Source organism: Notothenia rossii, assembly GCF_949606895.1.
Source record: "Notothenia rossii genome assembly, chromosome: 6".
NCBI lineage: Eukaryota > Metazoa > Chordata > Actinopteri > Perciformes > Nototheniidae > Notothenia > Notothenia rossii.
In genome coordinates, this window is record NC_136909.1 from 36,297,931 (window position 1) to 36,323,331 (window position 25,401).

Genomic DNA, 25,401 nt, shown 5'->3' on the forward strand with positions numbered 1-25,401 from the left:
TATATATATTTTTATATGCAGGACTCATTATGGGATGAACGGTGCTTTTCACGTGTTTATAGTGAGTGTGGACTGTTTTCCTCTTTTTTCTGCCAGCCTGCGGCCTACAGCCCGAGGAAGAAAGATCACATGAAGTCCTGAATTAGATGGAGCCGTAAATATTTGATGAGCTGCTGCGTGTCCAAGGTCAGAAGAATCTGCAGTCTCACACGTAAACACACAGGGACAAGCACAAGCATGTTCGTGGGTATATACAGGACTGTCTCAGAAAATTAGAATATTGTGATAAAGTTCTTTATTTTCTGTAATGCAATTAAAAAAACAAAAATGTCATACATTCTGGATTCATTACAAATCAACTGAAATATTGCAAGCCTTTTATTATTTTAATATTGCTGATTATGGCATACAGCTTAAGAAAACTCAAATATCCTATCTCTAAATATTAGAATATCATGAAAAAGTATACTAGTAGGGTGTTCAACGAATCACTTGAATCGTCTAATTAACTCGAAACACCTGCAAGGGTTTCCTGAGCCTTGAAAAACACTCAGCTTGGTTCAGTAAACTAAATCACAAGTATGGGGAAGACTGCTGATCTGACTGCTGTCCAGAGGACCGTCATTGACACCCTCCATCAGGAGGGTAAGACACAAAAAGACATTTCTCAAAGAGCAAGCTGTTCACAGAGTGCAGTTTCAAAGCACATCCACAAAAAGTCTGTTGGAAGGGGGAAATGTGGCAGGAAACGCTGCACAACCAAGAGAGATGACCGCAGCCTTAACAGCATTGTGAAGAAGAGTCGCTTCCAGAATTTGGGGGAGCTTCAAAGACAGTGGACTGAAGCTGGAGTCCAGGTATCAAAAGTCACTGTTCACAGACGTGTTCGGGAAATGGGCTACAATAGCCGTATTCCCATGGTCAAGCCACTTCTGAACTCAAGACAACGGAAGAGGCGTCTGACTTGGGCTAAGGAAAAGAAGCACTGGACAGTTGCACAGTGGTCCAAAGTCCTCTTTTCAGACGAAAGCAAGTTTTGTATTTCATTTGGAAGTCAAGGCGCCAGAGTCTGGAGAAAGGCTGGAGAGGAGCAAAATCCAAGTTGCTTGAAATCCAGTGTGAAGTTCCCACAGTCAGCGATGGTTTGGGGAGCCATGTCAGCTGCTGGTGTTGGTCCACTGTGTTTCATCAAGCCCAGAGTAAATGCAGCTGTGTACCAAGAGATTTTAGAGCACTACATGCTTCCGTCTGCTGAAAAGCTCTATGGAGATGAGGAATTCATTTTCCAGCATGATCTGGCACCTGCCCACAGTGCCAAAACCACCAGTAACTGGTGTACTGACCATGGCATTACTGTCCTCGATTGGCCTGCAAATTCCCCTGACCTGAACCCCATAGAGAATATGTGGGGTATTGTGAAGAAGAAGCTGAAAGACACCAGACCCAACAATGCTAATGAGCTAAAGGCCGCTATTGAAGCATCCTGGGCATCCATAACACCTCAGCAATGCCACAGGCTGATTGTCTCCATGCCACGCCGCATTGATGCAGTAATCCGTGCAAAAGGATTCCCAACCAAGTACTGAGTGCATTAATGGACATTTTCAAATGTTTGATTGTGTTTTGCTGTTATAAATCTTTTTTTTTTACTTGGTCTGAGGAACTATTCTAATTTTTTGAGATAGGATTTTTGAGTTTTCTTAAGCTGTATGCCATAATCAGCAATATTAAAATAATAAAAGGCTTGCAATATTTCAGTTGATTTGTAATGAATCCAGAATGTATGACATTTTTGTTTTTTTAATTGCATTACAGAAAATAAAGAACTTTATCACAATATTCTAATTTTCTGAGACAGTCCTGTATGTGCATGTGTGTTCTGTTTACAAGACATGCACACAGAGGAATGTGGACATATACAAACACATGGCTGTACAGAGTTGTTTGCTTCTATCTTAGTGAGGTCCCTTATTAAGAAATTGTGTTTTCTTGGCTTTCTAAAACTAAATCGGACCTTTGACCTAAAACCAAGTCCTTTCCCTCAAATATTTGTAAGTAATAATAGAAAAACAAACAAAAAAGAAGTGTGATAATCTTTCAGTTGTCTTCATTGACTGATAGAAATAAAATAACTAACTGACCCAAAGAAATGGCCTAACTGAGCCGAAATGTATTTACCTTACAAAAAGGCACACTAAACACCCTGCCTCGTCTCTCTGCTGCTGGCGTCAGTCCAAACATGTCGCTGCATCGCATCCATCTGCCGCATGTTTGCTGAGACGTCAGACAGATGACGGCTATAATGATGCATTATTATAAGGCCACCAGGGGTCAGAAAATAGCAAAACTAGCTAAGGAACACACAAGCCGGAGCCAGGGCATCACAAAGAGCAAAATATTTTTGTATAAGGCTGCATTATTTCAATCATTTAAGTTATTGCAAAAATATTTTACTAATATTGCAATTGTGATATGATTCACAGTATTGGAGAGTTAAATCATGTTGCATCATCATTCTCATTATTATTGAAAAATAACATAAAATGATCATGGTGTGAATTTTTTTGAGAGGATCTGGGTAATCTCTGCATCTCCACAATACCCTCATTCAAAAGGGTCCTGACTCCAGCTCTTCACATGTATTTGAGTCTGTGTAGGGTAAATATTAATCATGTGGCTGCAAAATAACAACGAAAGTTAAGGGACAAAGTTCAAGACATAATCTATAAAGTGGTGCAGAAACAACTCCTAAATCAGCAGCATTTGACCACTTCTGGTTCCCACGTTACAAGCTGAAGAGATTTTCTAATTAAGTTCCACTACATAAAATACGCAGGGGCGCTGCAAAACACTCTGGGGGCCCAGGCAGAAGAGACCTGCCCCCCCAACACATCCACCACAACACACCCCCCTCTGGCGCCCCTGAAAATATGTCAGTAAATACCCCACTTGGAATGTCGGAAAACTTCTACGTGTCATAGAAACAACGATTGCTAACAAGTGACTAAAAGATGCTACAAAACGTCATTATGCCGACGCGAGACCACCTTTAGCTTAGCGGTGGTGATGGACAGCCATGAAAACGTGATGTAGTCCGTTTATAGCCTAGCGTTAGCATTTTACTTCTGCAGATTGAATACGCTTTTTAAAAAAATCACAAATTGGCGTTAATATGTTATCCTGCTGAACAAAACGTGGTAAGTATCATCGTATCGTTGGCCACAGATCTTATTTTTTTAAATCTACCAAGATCCAATGGAAAAATCCTATTGCTTTTTGTCAAGGGAGCCCTTTGAGATGCTAACTTCTGGGACAGCCTACAAAAATATGTCATCACTGAACCACTCTAATAAGATTGTGTATTTATATATTGAAAGAGCCTCTGATAATAAGACAGTATTATCCCTCGTTCTTTTCCTTACAGTATGACAAGAACCTTAGTTGACCAAGGATGGTTTGTGCACCTTGCAGGGAATGATCGGTCAGTTATCTGCAGTATTTGCTCTTCATCAAACTAATCATGTAGAGAAACCTTTTTAATCCAGCATCGACTCAAGAACACTTTTTTGTGTAAAACAAGTGAAGAGACCTTAGTGTGAATCTGCAGGAACACATTGTCTCTGATAGCAGGGGAGGGGAGCCTCACACATATCCTCTGTAGCCTACTTCTGTGTGTTGAGTCTTCTATTTTGGGCGGTGGTTAAGACAAGTAGCATCACTTGGGAATTAAGCCTCGGAGCGGTGATAAATCACAGCCGGAGAGAAGTGCTCAGCACGAAGGGAGAGGGGGGCAACATTTGTGTTTCTGCGAAGATCCAAAACAAGACTCTCGAGGAAAGCAACAGACTGGGCACGGATGGTAGTGAGATGAAAATAGTGACAAACTGTTCACGCTGAAGGATGCTTACCCATCCTCCCCCCCCTGTGTTAAAAAGAATAAATACTACATGGCCTGCACTGCAGCTTCTGTTAACTGTAATCAGATATGTTGCAGTAAAAAATACCAGAGTGTTCAACAGTCAGAGGATCTGAGACAGTGACAGCGAAAAGAGCGAATCATCAATATTTCAGTGCACACGATAACAAAAAGGAGGCCAGTGGCTTTATGCTGACATTTCTGTGTCGTTCTTCGGAATCAGATCTGTGTGTTCATTAAAACTTCAGGGTACGACACACGTACAGATCTGGGCTGTGTGTGACTCCCAGTGTGGCTACAATATAAAGGATTGAATACACTCTTACAATATTGAACTGGATTAAAACAATAGAACCAGAGAAGTCAGGAACGACATAATCAAAGCAGCAACAAATTAATCCTCGACTGAAAATAGTCCCAAACAAATTCCCTCCTGTTTGAGTTAGTCATCTTAATATGGCTTGAAAAATTAATAAAAGGTTTGTTACAAAAACCACTAATATGACCAAAAGAACAAGATTGTGAATACAACAGCGAAATTGGTGTGCTCTGGAGGGAGGCTGGCATCTCCCTTAGGGATAAGGTGAGAAGTTCAATCATCTGGAGGGACTCGGAGTAGAGCCGCTGCTCCTTCTTGTTGAACAGAGCCAATTGAGTTGGTTATGGGAACCTGGTGCCACCATAGGGAGATGCTCCAGGCACATCCAGCTGGGAGGAGACCCGAGGCAGTACCAGGACCAGGTGGAGGGATTATATCTCCACGCTGGACTGGGAGCAACTTGGAATCCCCCAATTGGAGCTGTTTGATGTGGCCAGGGAAAGGGAAGTTCGGGGCCTTCTGTTGGAACTGCTGGAACTGCTGCCTCTGCGCCCCGACTCCGGATAAACGGTTGACAACGGATAGAAGGACAATCAGAAATAACAATTATAAAAAGGAGAGCAGAGTTATGATCAGCCAATGAACAATGCTCACTTTTTTCTTTATAGAAGTTCCGTTTAACTAATTATAACAATCAGCTCATATTTAAAGCCTAGTTACCTCTAAAATAATTTCGGAGCTACTGTGATTCTTTAACAAGGCAAATAGGAGCTGACAATATTGGTGTTTCCTCTAATACATTTACCATCCAAACTAAAAGGCCTAGACAGACTTGGACGGGCATCTCTGAAACATTTTATTTAACAAAAAACATTCAAATAACTCCAACAAAAGCGCAAACACAAAATATACCTGACATATATATATGTGAACGCTTTGGAACTACCTGGATTTCTGCATAAGTTGGTCATAAAATGGAGGAAGCCACTGCTGTCCAGAAAAAACATTGCTGCACGTTTGAAGTTTGCAAAAGAGCACCTGGATGCAAAATATTTTGTGGACAGATGAAACCAAAGTTGAGTTGTTTGGAAGGAACACACAACGCTATGTGTGGAGAAAAAAAGGCACAGCACACAAACATCAAAACCTCATCCCAACTGTGAAGTATGGTGGAGGGAGCATCATGGTTTGGGGCTGCTTTGCTGCCTCAGGGCCTGGACAGATTGCCATCATCGACGGAAAAATGAATTCTCAAGTTTATCAAGACATTTAGCTGGAGAACTTAAGGCCATCTGTCCACCAATTGAAGCTCAACAGAAGATGGGTGATGCAACAGGACAACGACCCAAAGCACAGAAGTAAATCAACACCAGAATGGCTTCAACAGAAGAAAATACGCCTTCTGGAGTGGCCCAGTCAGAGTCCTGACCTCAACCCAATTGAGAGGCTGTGGCATGACCTCAAGAGAGCGATTCACACCAGACATCCCAAGAATATTGCTGAACTGAAACAGTTTTGTAAAGAGGAATGGTCCAAAATTCCTCCTGACCGTTGTGCAGGTCTGATATGCAACTATAGGAAACGTTTGGTTGAGGTTATTGCTGCCAAAGGAGGGTCAACCAGTTATTAAATCCAAGGGTTCACATACTTTTTCCACCCTGCACTGTGAATGTTTACATGGTGTGTTCAATAAAAACATAAAAACATATAATTGTTTGTGTGGTTTTAGCTTAAGCAGACTGTGTTTGTCTATTGTTGTGACTTAGATGAAGATCAGAACACATTTTATGACTAATTTATGCAGAAATCCAGGTATTTCCAAAGGGTTCACATACTTTTTCTTGCAACTGTATATAATCCAAGGCAAACAAATATTTGCAAAAATAAGAAAAACACTTAAAAAGGAAGTGACTCATTGGCTGCTGAGGAGGGGGAAACAAATATATAGAAATGCTGGGCTTCTGCTGCTCCGTCCTCCCTGGTCCTCAGACTCCTTTTGTTTAAATGGTGCTGTAGCAGCCGGAGGCAACACCATCACTTGGAGCTAAATACTTCCAAATCTACCAAAATCTACAAATTCCCTCCAGCAACCTGCCCGGCTTGCTCTTTTTCTTTCTCAAATGCCCCTTTCACACCAACGCGGTTCCCGTTCTAGCTCCGTACTAGAGCTTTACTGATTCGGGACCGTTTTTTCTTTTCAGCCCCCGTTTTATTCACACCGCCCGGAGCCCGACTGGTGCTGCCACATCTGTGTCATGACGTCACCGTTTACGTCGCTGATTTTCTCCCCAACGGCGTCGGGTCGATGATCGTGCTGCTTTTAATCATACGAAGCCAGATTAAATTAAATAACTACTTCTCAACCCTTGTACTTTTCTCCAGAGTGCCGTGGTTCATTGTTTATTCATGTGTTTCAGCGGCATTTACCGACCGCCAGAGTCCTGCATCTGGTCGGGTACGCGGGTGTTGCATAATAAATATATTAAAATGATAATAGTTTAGTTTAATGTTTAAATCCTCAGACCTCTCCCCCGCGGGACCGCGCATAAGCATAACCTCTGCAGGGCATCAATCTGATGAGCGCGCCACATTCGAAATGGCTGAGGTGAAGCTCTCTAGCGGAGAATACAGCATTTTCAATAACTCTTCCTCAAGAGCAAAATCCAACGTCTGGGAGGCGTTTGGTGTCATCCTAGATGGAGAAAATAACCAACATCCCACACTTTTTGAGACAAATATGCAACTGCGTGTTTACAGTATATATGCGGGTTCGGGTCGGGTTGCGGATCCTGTGCCGACGGGTCGGGTTGCGGAACTAATTGGCAATATATGCGGGTATCGGGGCAGGTTTGGTATTGCACGTTGCGGGTGCGGGGCGGGAGCGGGTCTTGAAAATCAGACCCGTGCAGGACTCTGCCGACCGCTGCAGTGCTGCCCGCTGTTTGGCATCACAACGCTGTTATGAAAGTTTCTCTGGTATAAAATGGGTGATGTTAGCATAGCAACCGAAGCTAAACTGACTATCTTGACTTCTTGTTGCTATCCTATGTGGCATAAGCCGGCACATTTTACCGGCGTATTTTTCATTATGATTCTACTTTTGATAACATGTATAGCTGCTATAGTACAAAACAAAATGTCTGCCTGCTCTCCAACTATCAATAACAGCAAATGGATGGTCAAAGTAAGGTAGAAATAAAGAGAATCACACGAAGCCTGGTTAGCGTTGTCTGACTTTATAAAGTGCGGTTTTTTTAAGAAGTGTGTGGTTGCGTTCTAGTCACTTTGGACAGCGCTAACTTTCATTTGCCGTACTCGCCATAAACTGTTATTGCTCAGGTTGATCCCGCCCCTGCCCCCGCCTCCGACGTAAGCGTGACGTATGCGGTTCTTGTTTCTAGACCGACCATCGGAGCTCAGAGGCGGCTCTGCTGCGTTGTGAACAAGAAAGACCGGTACTTTTCAGGCTCTAGCTCCGAACCGGCCTTGGAACCACGTTGGTGTGAAAGGGGCATTACAAACACCAGCCTCTTAAAAAAAAAATGTCCTCTCCCTTTGTTCCCCAGGGTCCCGCCCCCTTTCCTCACCTGAATTCAACTGATTAGTTACAGGGAGTTGACATTCATACAAACAAACTTCATACTATAAACAGATGTATTATCTTAATACATTGGTGGCTATGTCACATAATGTGCAGTGATTTAGCGTTTATTCAGATGAGCGAAGTGAGAATAAAAATGTGCAGGTTTACAGCTCAGTGGGCCAGATGGTGCCGTCAGTTAGAGGGACACATTATTTGATCAACCAGATGCCCTGGTATTCTTCATGCTTATTTTTGGTAAAAGAGACCTTGACAACATCGTGGCAGACGTCATGTTTCTTTACCGGCAGATGGCTCAGAGAGGAAGGCAATCCCCTCCAGCAAACACAAAATACTTTCAGGGACGCGTTCAAGTTTCGAGAAGAGTCTCCGGTGACTTCACTCCTGAACAGATTTTAATCCTGAAACAGTGAAGGCACATAACGTTTATTTCATTGTCTTATACAGTATCTGTGCCACTAAAAACAGCTGTATGGACACACTATGTCTGAATTTGGGATATTCCTTTGAAAGTCCTGGTTCTAATTTTTGTCAAATTATGTGTAAGAAATACAAAAAAATACCTTTTTACTCTAACCGCCAGGACAATTACTAGTCTTTGATTTGATATCTATTAGGTAAAAGTTGAAAATAATATAGGAAATAAAGATTGATTTGCTAAGCTACACACTTCTTTTGAACAGAAATCTGTACATTGAGTCGGTACAGGTTTAAATCTATTGTTTCATTTTGAGACAAAAGTTTTGCAGAGGAAATATTGTATATCTACGGTGGCCGACCAGTGCAAACAAGATACAATGACCCAAAACACCTATTAGGAGAAGCGCTGCACTTTCAAAAACAGTGTAGAAATAAAAACAACTTGAAAACAAAAAGCGCAAACATTAATTTACCAAATTTGGTGTGGTCTGCAGAGGAAGTGTTGAATGAAATTGATGACACTATAAAAATGTGTTTATCTCCGTATGCCTTTAAAAAGCTATTCAAATAAGACTTGTGAAGCAAATATGTCAGAGGTAATATTCTGAATGGCTGTGGACTTCTACACAAGTTTACTTACTCTGATATGCATGTATATGTACCACACATTTTCCATAAAAAGTGTCTGTTTGTCTATAACCTATTTTAAACAAATTATTAGACTGTTGAATCTAATATGTTTGTAGATGTTTGGTTATCGTGGGCTATTTTTGGGTTTCTGAATACACATGAACTTGCTCAATTCTATATGTATTGACTATATATAAAGTAAATATGTATTGTCTGGCACCTGTTCGCAAGCTATAGCTTCTTGGGGTATCCCATTTCACATGTCTCCATCCTGTCTTATGGTTGCACTTTTATTTCATATTTTTTTAAACGTACATTTTTAGCTTAGTTCAGTGACAGTAACAGTTGGCCAAGTTTATAACCCCCGTTTTGAAACTGCATTTTATTTAATTGTTTTGGGCCGTTGTAATGCGTTTGCCACTTTCAGCCACCATAGTTTCACATTCTTAGGCCCAAACCACTCCCTCGATCCTACCCCTCCGTGACGGAGTGAACTCCGTCTGGAGCCACACTCGCGGCTCAACGAGGCTCCCTCCTGTCAGATGGAGAGAGTAAATACAGCGGCAAGCTTTGGGACAAACTCCCTTCTCTCCGGCAGAAACAGGAAATGCCGTAACTGTATGTAACAACGGTTTCAAATCAGCATCTAGACAAAAAATGTAAATTAATAACTCAAATAAAACTCCAAACATATTTCATTGTGTTACTTTTTTGTAAAGCTCTTTTAGTTTTAAACCTGATGTTTATAAGCTTTTTATTTTTTGGAACAGTCTGTAAATATACACAACTTTATAATAAAATGCACACATTTACCTTTTTCTAGACTAAACACAGGTATGATCCTAAGTTAAAACATATATGAGGTTATCATGAGGTTGTTAACATCGCAGTTTATCAGTGGATGTTTGCTGGAACTACTTGTAAACAGCGTGTTTCCTGACGGACACACACAGCGTGACTCCGGTCAGGTAGAGACCGGTCTCAAGTCAGCACCGCTGTAGACTCGCTGTTTGAGGGTTATGGCTAGAAAGGATCCGTGTAGTGTAAATACGACGTCACGTTCTCGTTGTAACTCTCGTTGTAATCGGAGCGGCTCGGAAACACATCTACAGCAGTAACATGATGCAACATACACATTAATGCAGCAGCAATATTAATAGAGAAACATCAGACTTAATAGTAAAACACTACAAGGGAACATTTTATTGCACCAGGAGCTATCTTGGGACTTTTACTGCGACAACGTTGACTTGCCTGTGAATACAAAATAAACCATAGTGTTGGTGATCTACAGTGTTGTCATTCTTCTTTGAACACCAACAAGACCGCTAACACCCTATTTCAACAATCACACTCCCTGTCATTGACATAATTAATAGATAGTTTAGCTTCCATCATTTGCTGTGGCCAACTGATGTTAACGATCGTAACTGAAAGGCTGCCTGCCAAACGTAAACATTCAGCCACGTGACATTCAGCCAAACTCTCGCGAGAGTTTTACACAAGACGGATCCTTTCTAGCCATAACCCTGTTTGAGGGATTGATAGCCCAGTCCCCCTCCACACCGCTCCACACTCGTTGGTTTGGAACAGCCCTCAATATGGCGGACCCTCCGCGTGAACGCGCAAACGGAGGGGTAGGGTGTAGGGCAGCGACGTGCAGTCAGGGGAGGCAGAGCCTCACCTGTCATACTCCAATTTAACGGAAACACAACTAAAGAAAAACTAAATAGTAATAATAATAAAATATCTCCACTGATCTATGATGTAAGTGTGATTAATGTATGATTCCAATCGCTTTTTAAAGTCAAAATCAGCTAATTTGCCGAGCTCCGCTACAACTACGGGTAGCGATGAGAAGTGAGGCAGGGACGAGCTCTGCCTCTCGTAAGCCCACAGTAACTTGCTGGAGCGCGGGCACTAATTTAGCGCGGGCACTTATTTTGTGAGCGCGCTCAAGCCAGTTACTGTGGGGTGAGGTGAGGCACAGATGAGCTCTGCCTCCCCTCAGAATGTGTCACCCCACAGAAATTGGCTGGAAAGCGGGCCCTAAGCGCATGCCTGTTACCATCTCACTGTAGGTCACCAATGTAATGTTTGTAGATCTCTTTATTAAATTTATCCTCGCCATCCATAGTCTCTAAATAACTTATTTAACGTATATATGATATTTAGGCTCGCTGGTCTCATCATATAACGGCAATGAAAAAAGCAGCAGGAGAGGCAGCCATAACCTCTGCCGCACTGACGGGGGCGCACGTGAGCCCACAGGTTCTTGTTGCTACTGTTATTCTACGCAGAGACGGTAGACATAAACAACAAACTAGACTTTTGAAACTACAGGAAGATAAGGAGGACTTTTACAAAAAACGAATAGATTGTTGTCCAGAAGGAGAGCATGGACTTAATCTTCAAGTCAAGGTAAGACCACAATTGTCATGAAAATGGGATCTTACTAAGAAAGAACAATCCAATATTTAGATTTTGGGTATCCTTTTGTTGAACGGTCTGTTTAAAATGAATCGAAGCATCAGACTAAAAAAGCTTTTGAAAATAACCGAATATTTTGATTAAGGTCAAAGTATAATATTTGTAAATCTGACTCTGAACGAGTCAGTGCCTCACCAGCCATGAAGCTCACCGTACGTCACTGGTGTAGGGGTAGGGTGTAGGGGGTGGTTTGGAAATGGGCCTTAGAAAATGCTAATGAGTTTCTTCTCCAAAAAAATGTGTTATATTATATTTATTATATCCATATTTATTTAATTTATTTTTAACAAATCATACTTTTAAAAAGTGTTGCGAACACAATTAGCCATTTCAAAAAGTGGTTGGGTCATGTCCCCGGTATTAATGACACCGACAGTAATCACTCTTCATGGCCACACTAGTCAGTTTATCAGTTTTTAAAGTAATGCCAATGTAAAAGGTGGGCACAACAAAAACGTGAATTCAACTATAGCTCATATCTAGCTTCAGTAAATCTCCCAAAATCATAGTGTTTTTGAATCAAATTTACAGTTAACCATTTTCTGTGAAAACACTTAAATGTTTGCAAAATTCTTTACTGATGTAAAAGTAGTAATACCAAAATGCTAATCTTACTTAATAACAACGTATTGAGAGCTTCCATCCATGACATTATCTCAGAATCACTTCCTGCTTTATTATGGACTTCTGCTGCCACCTAGTGGTCAAACATATCGGGATCCTCCAATTTCAGTCAATAACAAGTGATCCAAATCTTTGTTTTAAATCTAATATTGGAATAAAAACATAGAGAGAAGGACTGGAATATCAAAAATAATCTACAGCAGCAGCTTTACAGTGCTGGAATGTAACGAAGTACATTTACTCAGTAATATAGTGCAATTTTGAGGTATTTTACTTGGGTTTTTACATTTTATTCTAGTAAAACATAACATTCTCTCAACTACATCTCAGAGCTAAATATTGCACTTTTTACTTCCCATTTTGTTTTTAACTCATCACATACAGAGCTGCTGGGACAAATAGTTCCCAGAACAGTGTCCTTGACATGCTGATATACAAGAGAGGGAGTTACACAGTCACAAGATGGAGGAATGCCGGTTCAAAGCAGGTTCAGTTCAGATTAGCTAAGGCCTGCGTAAGCAATAAACATGACAGTCATATGTCTATCTCCATAGAGGCTGAATCTTCATGTTAATCACATAGCTATCGTATGCCTAAAACATTCCTGACGCTCTTCTAGGTAATCATACATCCTGTTACGTACACAGCTACGTAGGGCCTTTGTTATCATGTGCTACTCTGATATTGGAAGAGCACATTCAGTATTTTCACAACAATATGTATATTATGTAATATGTATGTAGTATGTAATATATCGGGCCAAAAATGTATCATTTTGTATAATGAGTACTTTCTCAACTTTTGATGATAATAATTTTCAACTTTTTTATTAAAAAACCTCTTAAACCCCACGGACCCGCCGAAGGAGCCAAAATCCCAACATCTGCAAGCAAAAGTGTCTGAGGGCTTCTTAACATGTAATAAACTATGAATGTGTTATGTCCATGTAACGGGAAGAAACTCAGCTAACTGATCTTTTTTTTTTTTCTTTTTTTTCAACCCACAATGCTAACGCTGAGCCTCTGAATTAGCCACGAGCGAAAAATGCTAACAGATTACTGCACAGAAACTCACTCATAAAACCCTTATTATTTATCTTTTCTGCAGATCCAACATATCGACTAGCATCACGAGAAGGCACAGAATCGATGGGTACATACATCATCACTCTATGATAAGAACTCGCAGTAGATAATAACAAGAACAGACATCAGAACATGTGGGGCAAGGTAGCTAAAACCGGCAACATGGCCTACCTTGGGCATTGTCTGGTCAAAAGTGGTCTTCAATGCCATTACAACTATAAAAAAGCTGCTGAAGTTAATCCATAGGTTAATCCAATGTGTCTGTGTCCCTTTGAAATGATTTCTGATAATCCATAAGTAATAAACCTGTTTTTCCATTTCCAGATGGCAGAGCGAGAGATAGCTTCACTCTCATGCAAAACTACATGCGCAAAGCCCCCACCTTTTTGTGTTAACGTTGGTGTCTATGTGAAAACCCCCCTTCGATTATATTGGCTCTAAGGGTCAGAAAGAGATGTCAATCACCAAAATCGACCAATGGGTTCCAGAGAAACGGTAAAAACGCTCATTTCCACCCAAATCACCTCAGAGGTGGAGTCTTTTTTGCTAAACCTCTCTAAAAAGGTAAAATGTCACTTGTTTCTCATCAATCTTGATACAGGGTACTTATTATATGTTGTACTTTGGATTCCTAAAGCTTTTAGTCTACCATACCATCATCCAAGGGTAGTTTTCACTATAAGTAAAAAAGAATTTTTGGACGGACACTATAATTTACAGTTTTTTACTATGTTCAATCTTGAATTTTCTTTAAAATAAAAAAACTTCTATATTGATTCTGACTTTTCTACTTCCAACTCACAGGTTTATCATTACTTTGAAAATAAAGATTATTAATGTAACCCTTTTAGAAGTGTAGTTATGGTCATTTGTTCTGGAAATGTCATTTTCGAGCCTGAGACCTGAAAAACAGGCTTGGTGTAAGGTTTTGAATACACAACTTTAAGGGAGAGTATTTAAACACTAATATGTTTATAATATTTAACTTTCCAATTCAATTACTGGGTTAGCTATGATAATAACAATGCATTTAATTTATATAGCACTTTTCAATATAAACAAAGACACGTTACAAAAGTCACACTTAAAGAAGACAGTCACACAAACAACAGACAATGCTTTGTTAGCTTGTTATAGCTTACGGCAGATCTGCAATAATTTCGGAAGGAATCATGCAATCACACTGTTATAATAAGTCAATACAACTATTTAGGTAGGTTTTCAGTGACAGTATACACTCAGGAGACAATTGTTTCATTTGAAGAGTCAGATGTTGAAGAAAAAGAATATGGCTCATTGCAAAATGTTGTTTTCCTATTATAATGAGTTTTAAAGTTTTCTACAGTGGCCGACAGGTGCAAACGTGCTACAACGGCCAAAAACACTTACATTGGGAGCAACGTGCTGCTCAAAACACAACTAAATCAGGGACACTAAAAAAGTGATGCACACAGCTGGGACTGAGCGCTTGTTGAAGTTCAGGGATTATGAATTTGACCAACTGTAAACTGTCAATGGAAGCTAACCTAAAATATTAGTTTTATTTTAACAATGTGATCTCATGATGATCAATGATGAACCTAGCAATTTCAAATATACTGACAAAACATTTACAAGTAATAAACAGACTCTGCGAGAGTCACAGTTGGACAACTTTATAATACCCGAAAGGCAACAGGCGCTTAAGGTCCAGCTGTGTGCGTCACTTTTTAGTTGACCTCGTTTCTGTTGTGTTTTGAGCTTCTTGCAACAGTTTGTTTATCCAGTGCTTTTACTAAACGCTGAGCTTGATTCTTCAAGTTGGTGAATTATTTCTAAATACTATGCCTGTGTTTTCAAGTTGGTGGAGATGTTTCTTCATTTGCACGTGTTTTGGCACAGTTGTGTTACATATTTACATCTTGTTGTGCAGCACGTTTACCCTAATGCAAGTGTATTTGGCCCGATGCACGGTTTGTATGGGTTGCCTTTTCTGCCCTTTAAATAAATAAAAAAATAAAATAAAAAAGCTGTCAAAACTCCACTGTGGCTTCCTCACAAATGACACATTTCCGCTGTGAAGTCAGAAAGTGACATGCCTCCTGATGGCATCAACTTGACATGAAATGCACCGCGACTCTTCCGCTGTGTTCAGAGAACAGGAAGCAGAGTCACTCTGAAGGGTAAAGAGCACGCGGCTCATTGTAACCCTGCAGCAAACTGTTTTATATCACTAAATACACCAGGAAGTTGACATCTGAAACATGAACAAACGAAAACTGAGTAAGTTATATTTTAGTTCATCATATTGTTGTGTAATATTTCTGATGTGTTGTGTTTTTTTCCTTAAATGTTTTCAACAAAGTCCCTATTGCACAAAAAGGACAAAATACAATACCTTCATATATACCCATGGTGCAATTGCTAGAGGGTAAATTAAGTTCTTTGGATGAAACAACAGGAAGTAGACTTTAATTTAGAGGGAATATTACAATTGTTATGAGTTTTTTATTTAATAAAATATTTTTAATTTAAAAGTACAACTCTTTTCATTCCAAATCTAACATAAGACTGAGTTAACGAAATGTATGGGGAATATGGAAACCAAATATTGTACCTGGAACAACATTTACATTGTATTTACTCATACAAGTGTATAAAGCACAATGCATTGTGAAGGATTCAACCATTGGTTCCATTTTTTTTTGACAAAACACCATTTTTAATTTGGGTTCCTTTTCACATTTCAGATGTCTTTGAGTAGTTAGCTGTTCCCTCCGTATATGGCTTAAACTTGTTTTTTTCCTTCTTCCCTTTTTTGTTAACTTTCAACAACCTCTCTTTGGAGGGGCCCAACCAGGTTGCAAACAACTGCAATAAACTAAGAAACTGCAATAAACTAAGAAACTTTATATAAAGCTATCTCCACCCTGAGCGGCAGTAACAGTTAAATGCTGCTCTCACAATGTTGTGTCATTAACAGGAGTAAAATAACTTCGAGGGGACATTTTACTGCAGAACACATGTATTTCCCACTGGAAGTTGATATTTGCCAAAGCTGGCACTTTAGCCTAAGAGTAAGGCACGAGACAGATCATCTGTGAAAAAAAGCATGTTCACGTGCCTCCTTTTAGTGCTCCTAACTGTGTAATGCTAGAACTACAACAAATACAAGGAGGAACAGAACCAAAGGAATACAACCAATCAGAGCTGAGTAGTCTCTTATGCAGTGTCAAATATGAATTTAGGACACTGTTACTGCACTGCCTAATTCTGCCCCAAATATTTGAGTGTAATATTTAGCTGTCAAATGAGAGAGATTGCTCAAGCTCGTAGGAGGAGCTTGGTTTTGGCTGATCTGTTTTTCTATATAGGTCATTTTATCTGCGCTGCCTAATCTGACAGTCGGAATTCACAAACAGTAACATTGCTTTAGAGACTCTTCAGCTGTGATTGGTTGGTTTCCTTCAGGCCCGATTTCATCTTGCAAATGCCTTTAGAGGCACTTGCAAAATGCACTACAGTCTGATATCTTAGAGGGACAGTTTCAGAAAATATTGTAAAACGGCATTTTAGAGAAAGTTACCAACTGAACCTTTAAGTACATCTAGATGACGATACATATTTTTTCTACTTAAGTAGGGGTTTGAATGCAGGACATTTGTGTGTGTTGTGATGGAGTATTTTTACACTGTTGCATTGGAACTTATGAAGGTTGGGTGTGATTAAGTGCCATCTAGCACTAAGGTTGCAGATTGGTTACTAAGGTTATTGAATATGTAATTGTATAGGAGGCTTTTGTTAACTCATGTTTACGAGACTTATACAAATGTATTTGTTTCCCTGCCATAAATGGGAAATAGATGCAAAAAATGAACACCAAAACATTGGCATCTGTGTTGGATTTCAAAATGTTTCACTCTTAACTTCAGTCTATACTGATGTAAGAGGGAAAGAGTGTACTTTTTTATTTTCTAAAGAAATAGAAAAGTGATGGAGACTGGAGTTTCCTCCCTATTTTTTAGCTGTCATATGGAAAAATAGATCCTGCTGAGTGTGAGCCAGCTCTCCTCTGACAGACAGAAAGTTTGTTTCCGCTGCAGGAGGGTAGCCACGGCCCTGCAGAGCTGTCAACATCACGCAACACCTCCTGCCAACGTGTTCCCAAAACCAGCTGAGCAGATTTGTTTGCTGAACTTAAACAGTCAGTTTTGTACACTTAAAGGGGCCCTATTATGCTTTTTGGGGTTTCCCCCTTCCTATTTTTATAGGTTTTGTGCATGTAAAGACTGTAACATCACGCAAAAGTACTAAACAGTAGTAGTAACAGTTTCATTACTTGAGTTGATCTACTTAGTGACTTTCCACCCAGGAAAATACATTCTAGTAGACACAGGAGGCTGATACAAGTTTATATACAGTATGTAATCCTTTAAAAGAAAATTATCTATCGACACTTGTTTCACTGTGAATGAGTGTGTTTGTGTGCTGGCTGTTTGTCCCACTCACACACAGTTTTTTGGTGCATTGTAAATGAAGCATAGATGTGTCTTTGTGCAGTTTGAATGGACAGCGTCCCAGCTGAGAGCAGAGTTTAAGCAAAGACAGCGAGTGTCTGCTGAAAGGACAGCTCTGTGCTTCTCTTCTTCTGCTGTTAAGACTCTATAGTTGTTCACTAGTTGAAGTTGAATTTCACCCTTGAGGGATCTGCCCCCACTGCGCCAGATTAATAAACACAGAAAAGTTTCGGCCATTTTTTCGTCTTCACTTTTACATTTTCGTAATAAAGGGATAAAAAATGTCCCTTGATAACAGCTCCTGATAATTTAAGGTTTGTTGTTTCCCATGCAACAGATTATATCTTGACACTGTATTCAGTTTTGTTGTATCTGTGTTTTAATTTAAGAAACACATCAAGAATCAGAGACAGGTTTATTGCCAAGTAAGTTAACACATACGAGGAATTTTGAGAAGATTTGGAGAAATCCTGCAGTACAGTGCTGTCCTTCTCAGAGTTTTCTGGATATTATTTTCACTTTTGTGAGTCCAGTACAGAGACATATCTAGAATGTATTTAGCCTAGCTTAGCACAAAGAGCAGAAGCAGAGTGAATGAAACGACGAGCCTTCTCCATCAAAAGTGAAAAAAATAACCCCCACAACAAAATGGATTTTATCTTTATTTAAGATAAGTAAGTTGTAGGCCTATTTGTTAAAACTTCAAACCTACTTCAAATGTTGAATAAAACATCTGGTCCGCTTCAACATTTTGGTAATGCTAATTTGCTGTCTGGCAGAGTCGTTAAATAAGATATGGATACCACTCTCATATTTTTCAAAATGATATGTAAAGCTAGTGAGCAACCAGCAGACAATTAGCTTAGCTTAGCATAAAGCTAGCTAAGGAACAGCTAGCCTTACTTTGTTCAAATTAAAACATTATTTAGCCACTGGTTCAAGCCACTTTGTGTGCAGTCTGCAAAGGCTAAAATCTCAGAGGGTTTCTCTCCCACACACTCACATTGTCTGAAAGGCCTCCATACTTTGTTTACTCCTGCAACATAGTGCACATCACTATGTAGCACTCGCGCTTCTTTTGGCTAGCGCTTCATCATATTGTTCATGATAAGCGAAGGGGCCTGAAATCTCTGAGCAGTTGACCAATCACAACAGATCTGACCAGCTAACCAACAGTGCAGAGCAGAGACAGCATCTCACTTCTCTCGCCTCCACAAAATCTTCAGTCTATATATAGCTGAGGAAATAAATATCCGTCAGAGTCTAATAGGTCCCCGGGGCAGAAACATAATCAAATGCTGCTGAGAGCTGGAGCGATTATAATAGAAACTATGAGAGTTTCAGCAGATGAGGGTACACCAACATTCCTCTGATGTCTCCGTGGAAAAGAAAACTTTTTTTTGTGTGTTTCACAGAAGAAAGAAAACATGTAATGTTTGCAGCTGCTGGTCCCATTTTTGACCTAAAGTCCAACATTATTCTTTAATTGTCTTTAAAAATGTACAACCACATCTCGCAAAGGCAATAGTGCTGTGACTCATTTGCAGGAACACGGATGTAATAATGAAAGTCAGAATGCTCAGGTCTAAGGTTAACGTTCACAGGTTAAATTTCCCTGTGCTACTGAATAAAACATGTCATATTTTAAAATAACCTTTATAATTTCCTCTATGTCCTCATCCAGTAGATTACAGTGTCACAACATTAATGTTGAAACCTGTAGAGCAGTTGGTTATAAGCATGTATCAGTTATTTTAACCTTTGTGTTGTCAACTTTCTCCCAGAAGGTTTTTACTGCTTAGAATTCATGTAGTATAAATGGTCATTCCATCAAAAAACAAATGTTGTATATTTTTGGAGTTCACGGTCAATAGACCTTATTTCTTATAAACCATGGATGCAAGACATTTCGATGAAATACCTATAAGGTCACAATGGCAATTTCAGCACAGAGATGTTTTGCCGCGTATCATGTGAATGCAGCTTAACCTCCCCCTACTTTCCAGGTTTCAAATGGTTTGGGAGCCTCACTAATCTCTCCATCCGCCGCCCGTCAGAGAAGGCCAACATCAAGGCAGGCCCAGAGCATGATGGGAGCCTTGGCGGTGCCAAATCAGCAGCAAGGGAACAATCAGTGGATGACATGGACGACTGCCTCCGCAGCCCAAGCTACGCCCGCTCCGGCGAGATGCACACACATGTGGGCACTGTGCCCCGCACCCAGAAACAGAAGAAGAGCTTGAAGGGGCTGAGGGAGGAGAAGAAGAAAGAGGAGGAGGGGGTGAGTGAAGGGCAGAGCCAGTGGAAGGCGGGGGACCATGTCCGAGACTCCCCTCTGCTCAGTGCCCTGTCCAGCCTCAGTCTAACCAGCATGGACCGGCCGCTGCCAGCCACCCCGACTCCCAGCCGGGCTTCACCTCTGTCCTTTGTACCTAAAGGCTGCGTCAATGATCCTTCAGTGGACCCCATTAAAAACCAAGGGTCACAGCAAAGGAGCAGGGATAATTTCGAAACTAGTAGAGATGTAAGAGAACCTTTAAGCGTGGCAACAAATGGCACCAAAACGGCTATGAACCAGGATGTTTACGTGCCGATGGACCCGATAGCAGAAGCAGCTCGCAGCCACGTGGGCGACCAAACAGAGACGCAGCTTGGTGTCACGTCAAGAACACAGGAAACCAAGAAGACTGTGAACGGCTCGCAGGAGGTGAAGTGCAGGTGAGAAAGTTGAATTATTTATATTGAATTTTTTCTCAACCCCAAATAGGCTATGGGGTTTAATTTTTAAACCTGCTTTTAAAATTAATGTATAAGGTTTAAAGTAACACTGCAAAGTCATCTGACACTACAATGAGATTATATAAACCTGAATAATATATCAATATTTTGATACAAGTCCAAATAAACCAGATTGCTGCACCAGGATGAAATAAAATACACTTTTACATGTATTTTAAACGTTTTTTTTTTATATTGGTTGAACATTTAATCAGATTTGAGCATTGGCATATAACTTTGTTTATGATTGGAAATAGGATGTACAACTAAACAATTTTAATTTCTGTGACCTTATAGCCTACTATTTTAAACTATTCTAGTAACACAAATTATAGCTACGTTTTAAAATACAGACTGCATTTTCAATATTCAACAACAATGGCTTTTACCACCAAGAAAGATTTTTAAAAGCTAGAGTAGTATGTGCAGCAGCGGCGGACATGCGCAGTAGCTGCCTGCCTGCCGCTGTGGTTCAGCCCGTCAGATGGTTCGGCAGAGCGTGTCTCTCTGTGCGGGAGAATATGTGTGAAGTCCGGGACGCTCTTTCTCGGTCAGACCGTTGTGGAGAGCGAGAGAGAAGGTGAGGGAACGAAGTAATATCATAATTACTATTATTTATTTTAAAGCAAATCAGTTACTACACGTTTCTAAATAACTTTGCATGTAGTCTGTGTTTACTGTATTTAGGACCGCGAGCACATCCGTTTTCGGTTTGTTTGGTGCCATTAAAAACGTATGGTCCTGACTAGTAAAACATTTGACTTTGAACTCAGTGTGTCTGAGTTGGACATGGAGAAGTGCAGGCTGAAACTGGACGGGACTATATGTTACGTAAGAGGAGGAATTTGATCCTGCTCTGCTTTCAGTCAGAATGGTGATAAGGCTTTCTTGGCAGAGATGCAGATCCCTGTTTCACTTGTTCCTGTCTATCTGTCTGCCTGTCTGTCCTATCTGCTTCAGTCTGACCTGATCTGGAATAAAGTATTCAGATATTTTTCTTCAGTAAAATTACTATCACCACACCTGAATGTAGAGCATCTCAGCTAATATCAGAGGAAATTTGAATGGTAGAATGAGACGCAGTGGTTAATCACATAGCAAATACAGCATATGTGTAATTTAAATATTGTTCATATTTGGCATACTGGTGTGTTGTGTAAATGGCTTCTGAATATAAGTTTAAATTTTTTTAATCTTTTGTAAAAGATTGGTTCTAATTTGTCAAATGTCTTGCATCGTTGCGCTATAAAAGTAATTTTATATTATTATTATTGTTATATTGTTGTGCAAATACCTTTTTTACATTCTTGTGGAAATCCGGAAGTGAGAATAAAGGGGTTCAAAGTATGTTTTCAAGCATCTTGAATATTGCATAAGATTTCTATTGGAATTTAAGCTACTTAACCTACATGTGTAGTTCAAATACACATGTGTAGCCGAAAACAATTAAAGTAAAGAACATGGTGCAAGTTATCCATACAAAAAAAGTACTAAGGATTTTCAAGTGTGTTTTTGTAATTAATTCGAATTTTGTCCAAAAACAATAAATAAATAATTTAAATCAAGTTGCAGAATTGACTAAACCAATAGAATGAATATTTGAAACTTCAAAACACGTATGTCATGAGTTTCTTCTGACACGTAATCTCCTGTTAGCAGAGAAGTACAAAGTCACGTGTAGTGAGAGGTTCTACTTTGGCAGACAGGGGCAAACACACTACAACCCTAAACGGCCCAAAACACTTGCATTAGAAAGAACGCACTGCACTTTGAAAAACACAAATAAAAAGACACAGATGTGCCAAAACACATGAAAATAAAGAAAACATTGTCACTGTTGGCAGAGTTGGCTGTCTCATAATTTCACGTTTTGACAGTATATTTTAAATTACTTGTAAACTATGTTAGCTAGCTATCTTACAGCAGATCTTCAATAATATCGGAAGTAATCATGCAAGCACATTGTTAAAGTATGCCAATAAAAAGTACATTTAAGGTCTGCTTCCAGTGACAGGGATAGTTGTTGTCTTCTTGCAGCATTTTCTATTTGCACCGTTTTGTGTTTGCTGCATTTTATTTATGACACTTTGCATGTTTCAACAAGTTGGTGAAGATGTTTCTTCATTTGCGGGTGTTTTGGCACGTTTTATATATAATATGCAGCGCATTTCTCCTAATGGAAATGTTTTGTGCCATTGTAGTGTGTTTGCCCCTGTCGGCCACCATAGGTGTCTGCCAAAAGATGGTTGAATGAACAAAGGCAGTTTTTTGCATCCCATCTCGTACCAACAGTCATTGTTTCTTTCAACAATGTCGACAGTCTTTCCTTTACTTTCCCAAGCATTTTATGGTTTGATTTATCAAAACATAAATCAGAGACAAAAGTTATCAACAGTGGAAATGGATGCTGTTAGTTAAGGGAATTTAAATGTAATGGCCCTATTCTTACTTCTAGTTGGGTAAGTTGGCTGTTATCATCTATTGGTAAGGTGGTCACTACGGGGACGTTTACATTTTTAAAATGTTGTTGCCTAAACCTATGTTTCATAAACCCAATCAAGAAGTTTAGTTTTCTTAATCTAACAAAGTAGTTTTAATAAAACTCACAACGTTGAAAACATGTGTAAGTTCTGTCCTTTTGTCGGTAAATGCAGTTTGCCATGTCTGAGACATTATAATGCAGTGATAAGTAAGGTATAATGTGTGTTGAGCCCATCATTATTCAGGAAAACACCCAAACAAGCGCATTGACCATTATCCCGCTTATAACACGGCTGCTTACAAAATACGAGTTGACTCAAAATATTGCTTTAAAAAATGATTGTATTGCTTATGTTAAGGTTTTCTATCTCATAACCGTCGAATTCTCTTCACACTTTATTTTCCATTTACCATTCTTTAAACAATGCGAGAGCTCAGCGTTCCCCTGTATTTCTTCTTCTGTTGATTTCTCTGTCATCCTGCTCTCTGTGTCTTTTAACCTCTTTCATTCTCTTGCTTTCTCGTTATTGATTTATTTTTGCTTTGATCTACTGGGGACAATTTAGCTGTCATGAGTCAAAAGCACTCTTGGGCACAAAGGTGGGGTTCGGCCTGCGTGTCGCCCCGCTCTGGTCACCCCAGATCAACAAGCTTGGGTGCACCGATAGAGTGGTTAACTCGGACACTCTCTTGGCTGACGTTTAGGCAAGTAGCAATGCTGTCTTCCACGACAGTGCTTTCAGGGAGGAGAGCTCAAGAGGCTCAAATGGTTCTGTGACCAGAGCCTCGAGCACCAACGGCAGGTCCCACTACTGGGCGCAGCCTCCTGGAATCCACTAGGATGACTGACAGACGTTCTCGCCTCACTCTCCCCAGGAGAGGGAGAATGAGACGCAGCGGTGGAATGGCGTAGAGCAGCTTCCTTGGCAACGGCTCGTGTGCGAACGCGTCCACCCCTAAGGGCGGATCGTCGCCCAGAGCAATGGAGAACCACAGGGCACAGTGGCTGTTTTGCGCCGGCTGGCGAACAGGTCCACCCACTCGCCTGGCAGGGGGCCGCCCCTCGAAATGAGGTCGGACCCCCTGTTTTCGAGTCCCGGGATGTGGAGGGCTCTCAGAGATAACACAATTTCTTAAGCCCATAACCACAGTTTCTCCACTGTGGTCAACAAGGCGGCGGAGCGGACTCCGCCCTGCCTCTTGATGTATGCCACTGTGGTGCTGTTGTCGCTCCTGACCATTACATAAGGGTTTGAAATGCTGGAGGACTAACACTACTGCCCGTAGCTCTAGGAGGTTGCTGTGCCTTGTTTCTGTTCGAGACCAACGCCCGCCTATAGCTCTCTTCAGGCAGGTCCCTCCCCATCCTGTTCTCTGTGAATACTGTGATGTAGGGGATCACCCGTCCCAGTGGACGGGTGACTTTCAGTAATGTCAACTAGTGGTGTCAAGATTTACCGGTACTGACAATAACCATTTAATGCAAAATAAAAAGAAAATGTATATAATGATAACATGCACTTATGTTAACATGCTGTTATAATCCAGCACTTTTTATATCATTTATGTGTATTGCTGTTCTTGCTTTGTCCCATTCCTTGCACGCCCACACACAAACTTGCATTTAGAGTGTATTTAATTTGCTGATGAGATAGCATCATTATTAAAAAAACCTTTTTAAATGTGGTGTTAATATCATTACCGTGAATTATTGACACTGACAGCCCTCATATGACAACCGACAGTCAGTCTCAGACCTCATTTACACGGCAACGCAAACAAACCGAATTCGATATCAAAAAAGTATTCCGTTCACACGGATACGGCTCAATAAACGTTTCTCTTCACACGAGACCGCTCTACCCGTTGGAGACGCTGTAGTACATATGCCGGGCCTGTAAGTGGCGCTGTACTTACGCCACAAAGTCAAGCCCCCAGGAAGTGCGCCGGACTCAGATGAAAATATCCGTGGTGGCCAAACGGCGGTACTACACTTCCGTTTGGTTGCCAGGCCCGGAAACACTTTTTCCCATTGACTTACATGAGGAAAGAATGGTCTGTAAATCGTTGGATAATTTTTTTTAAACTAAATAAACTACCCAGTATGAACACTTGTATAGCCCTTATTAAAAACATTAGTCCCCAAGTTGTAAAAATGTGCTAATAACGTTATTCTGAGAGTTATTTCCCTCTGCATTATGAACGCGCATCTAACCCACGGGACCGCGCCGCCCGGCACGTTCATGTGATGTGACGTGTTCAGCACTACATGAGTTTTACCTTTACCCATGGATGCACAATAAGAACGGAACCATATCGCCTTACTGCCAGCCCACGGAGCTGTAATAATGGATATATTGCACATGTTTGCTGTAATTAATCATTTGTAAAATATTATACTACATGGGCTGTATGATGTAAATCTTGTATTAAATAAAGTTAATATTACCGACGTAGATTAACGTCCCTGTAGCTTCTTATTGCACTTGCAATATACCATTAAAGGAGTTGAACGTTGCTGTTTGCTATTACTATAATACCACGCAGGGATAAGCCAGAGT

At 40.4% G+C, this 25,401-nt stretch overlaps 1 protein-coding gene across 2 annotated transcripts in view; it reads left to right on the forward strand.

Moving 5' to 3' along the window:
* The first annotated feature begins 11,182 nt into the window (after positions 1–11,182).
* sh2d3cb (SH2 domain containing 3Cb) overlaps positions 11,183–25,401 on the forward strand; it is a 68,904-nt gene continuing 54,685 nt past the window's right edge. Inside the window, exons 1-2 of one of the 2 annotated variants that reach the window (XM_079688140.1) lie at positions 11,183–11,307; positions 19,588–20,299. In XM_079688140.1, coding sequence (XP_079544266.1) covers positions 19,725–20,299 — 575 coding nt within the window. In that variant the 5' untranslated portion in view covers positions 11,183–11,307; positions 19,588–19,724. Of the gene's footprint in view, positions 11,308–15,218; positions 15,348–19,587; positions 20,300–25,401 lie in introns of those variants that run through there. The other variant, XM_079688139.1, reaches the window with a different exon arrangement.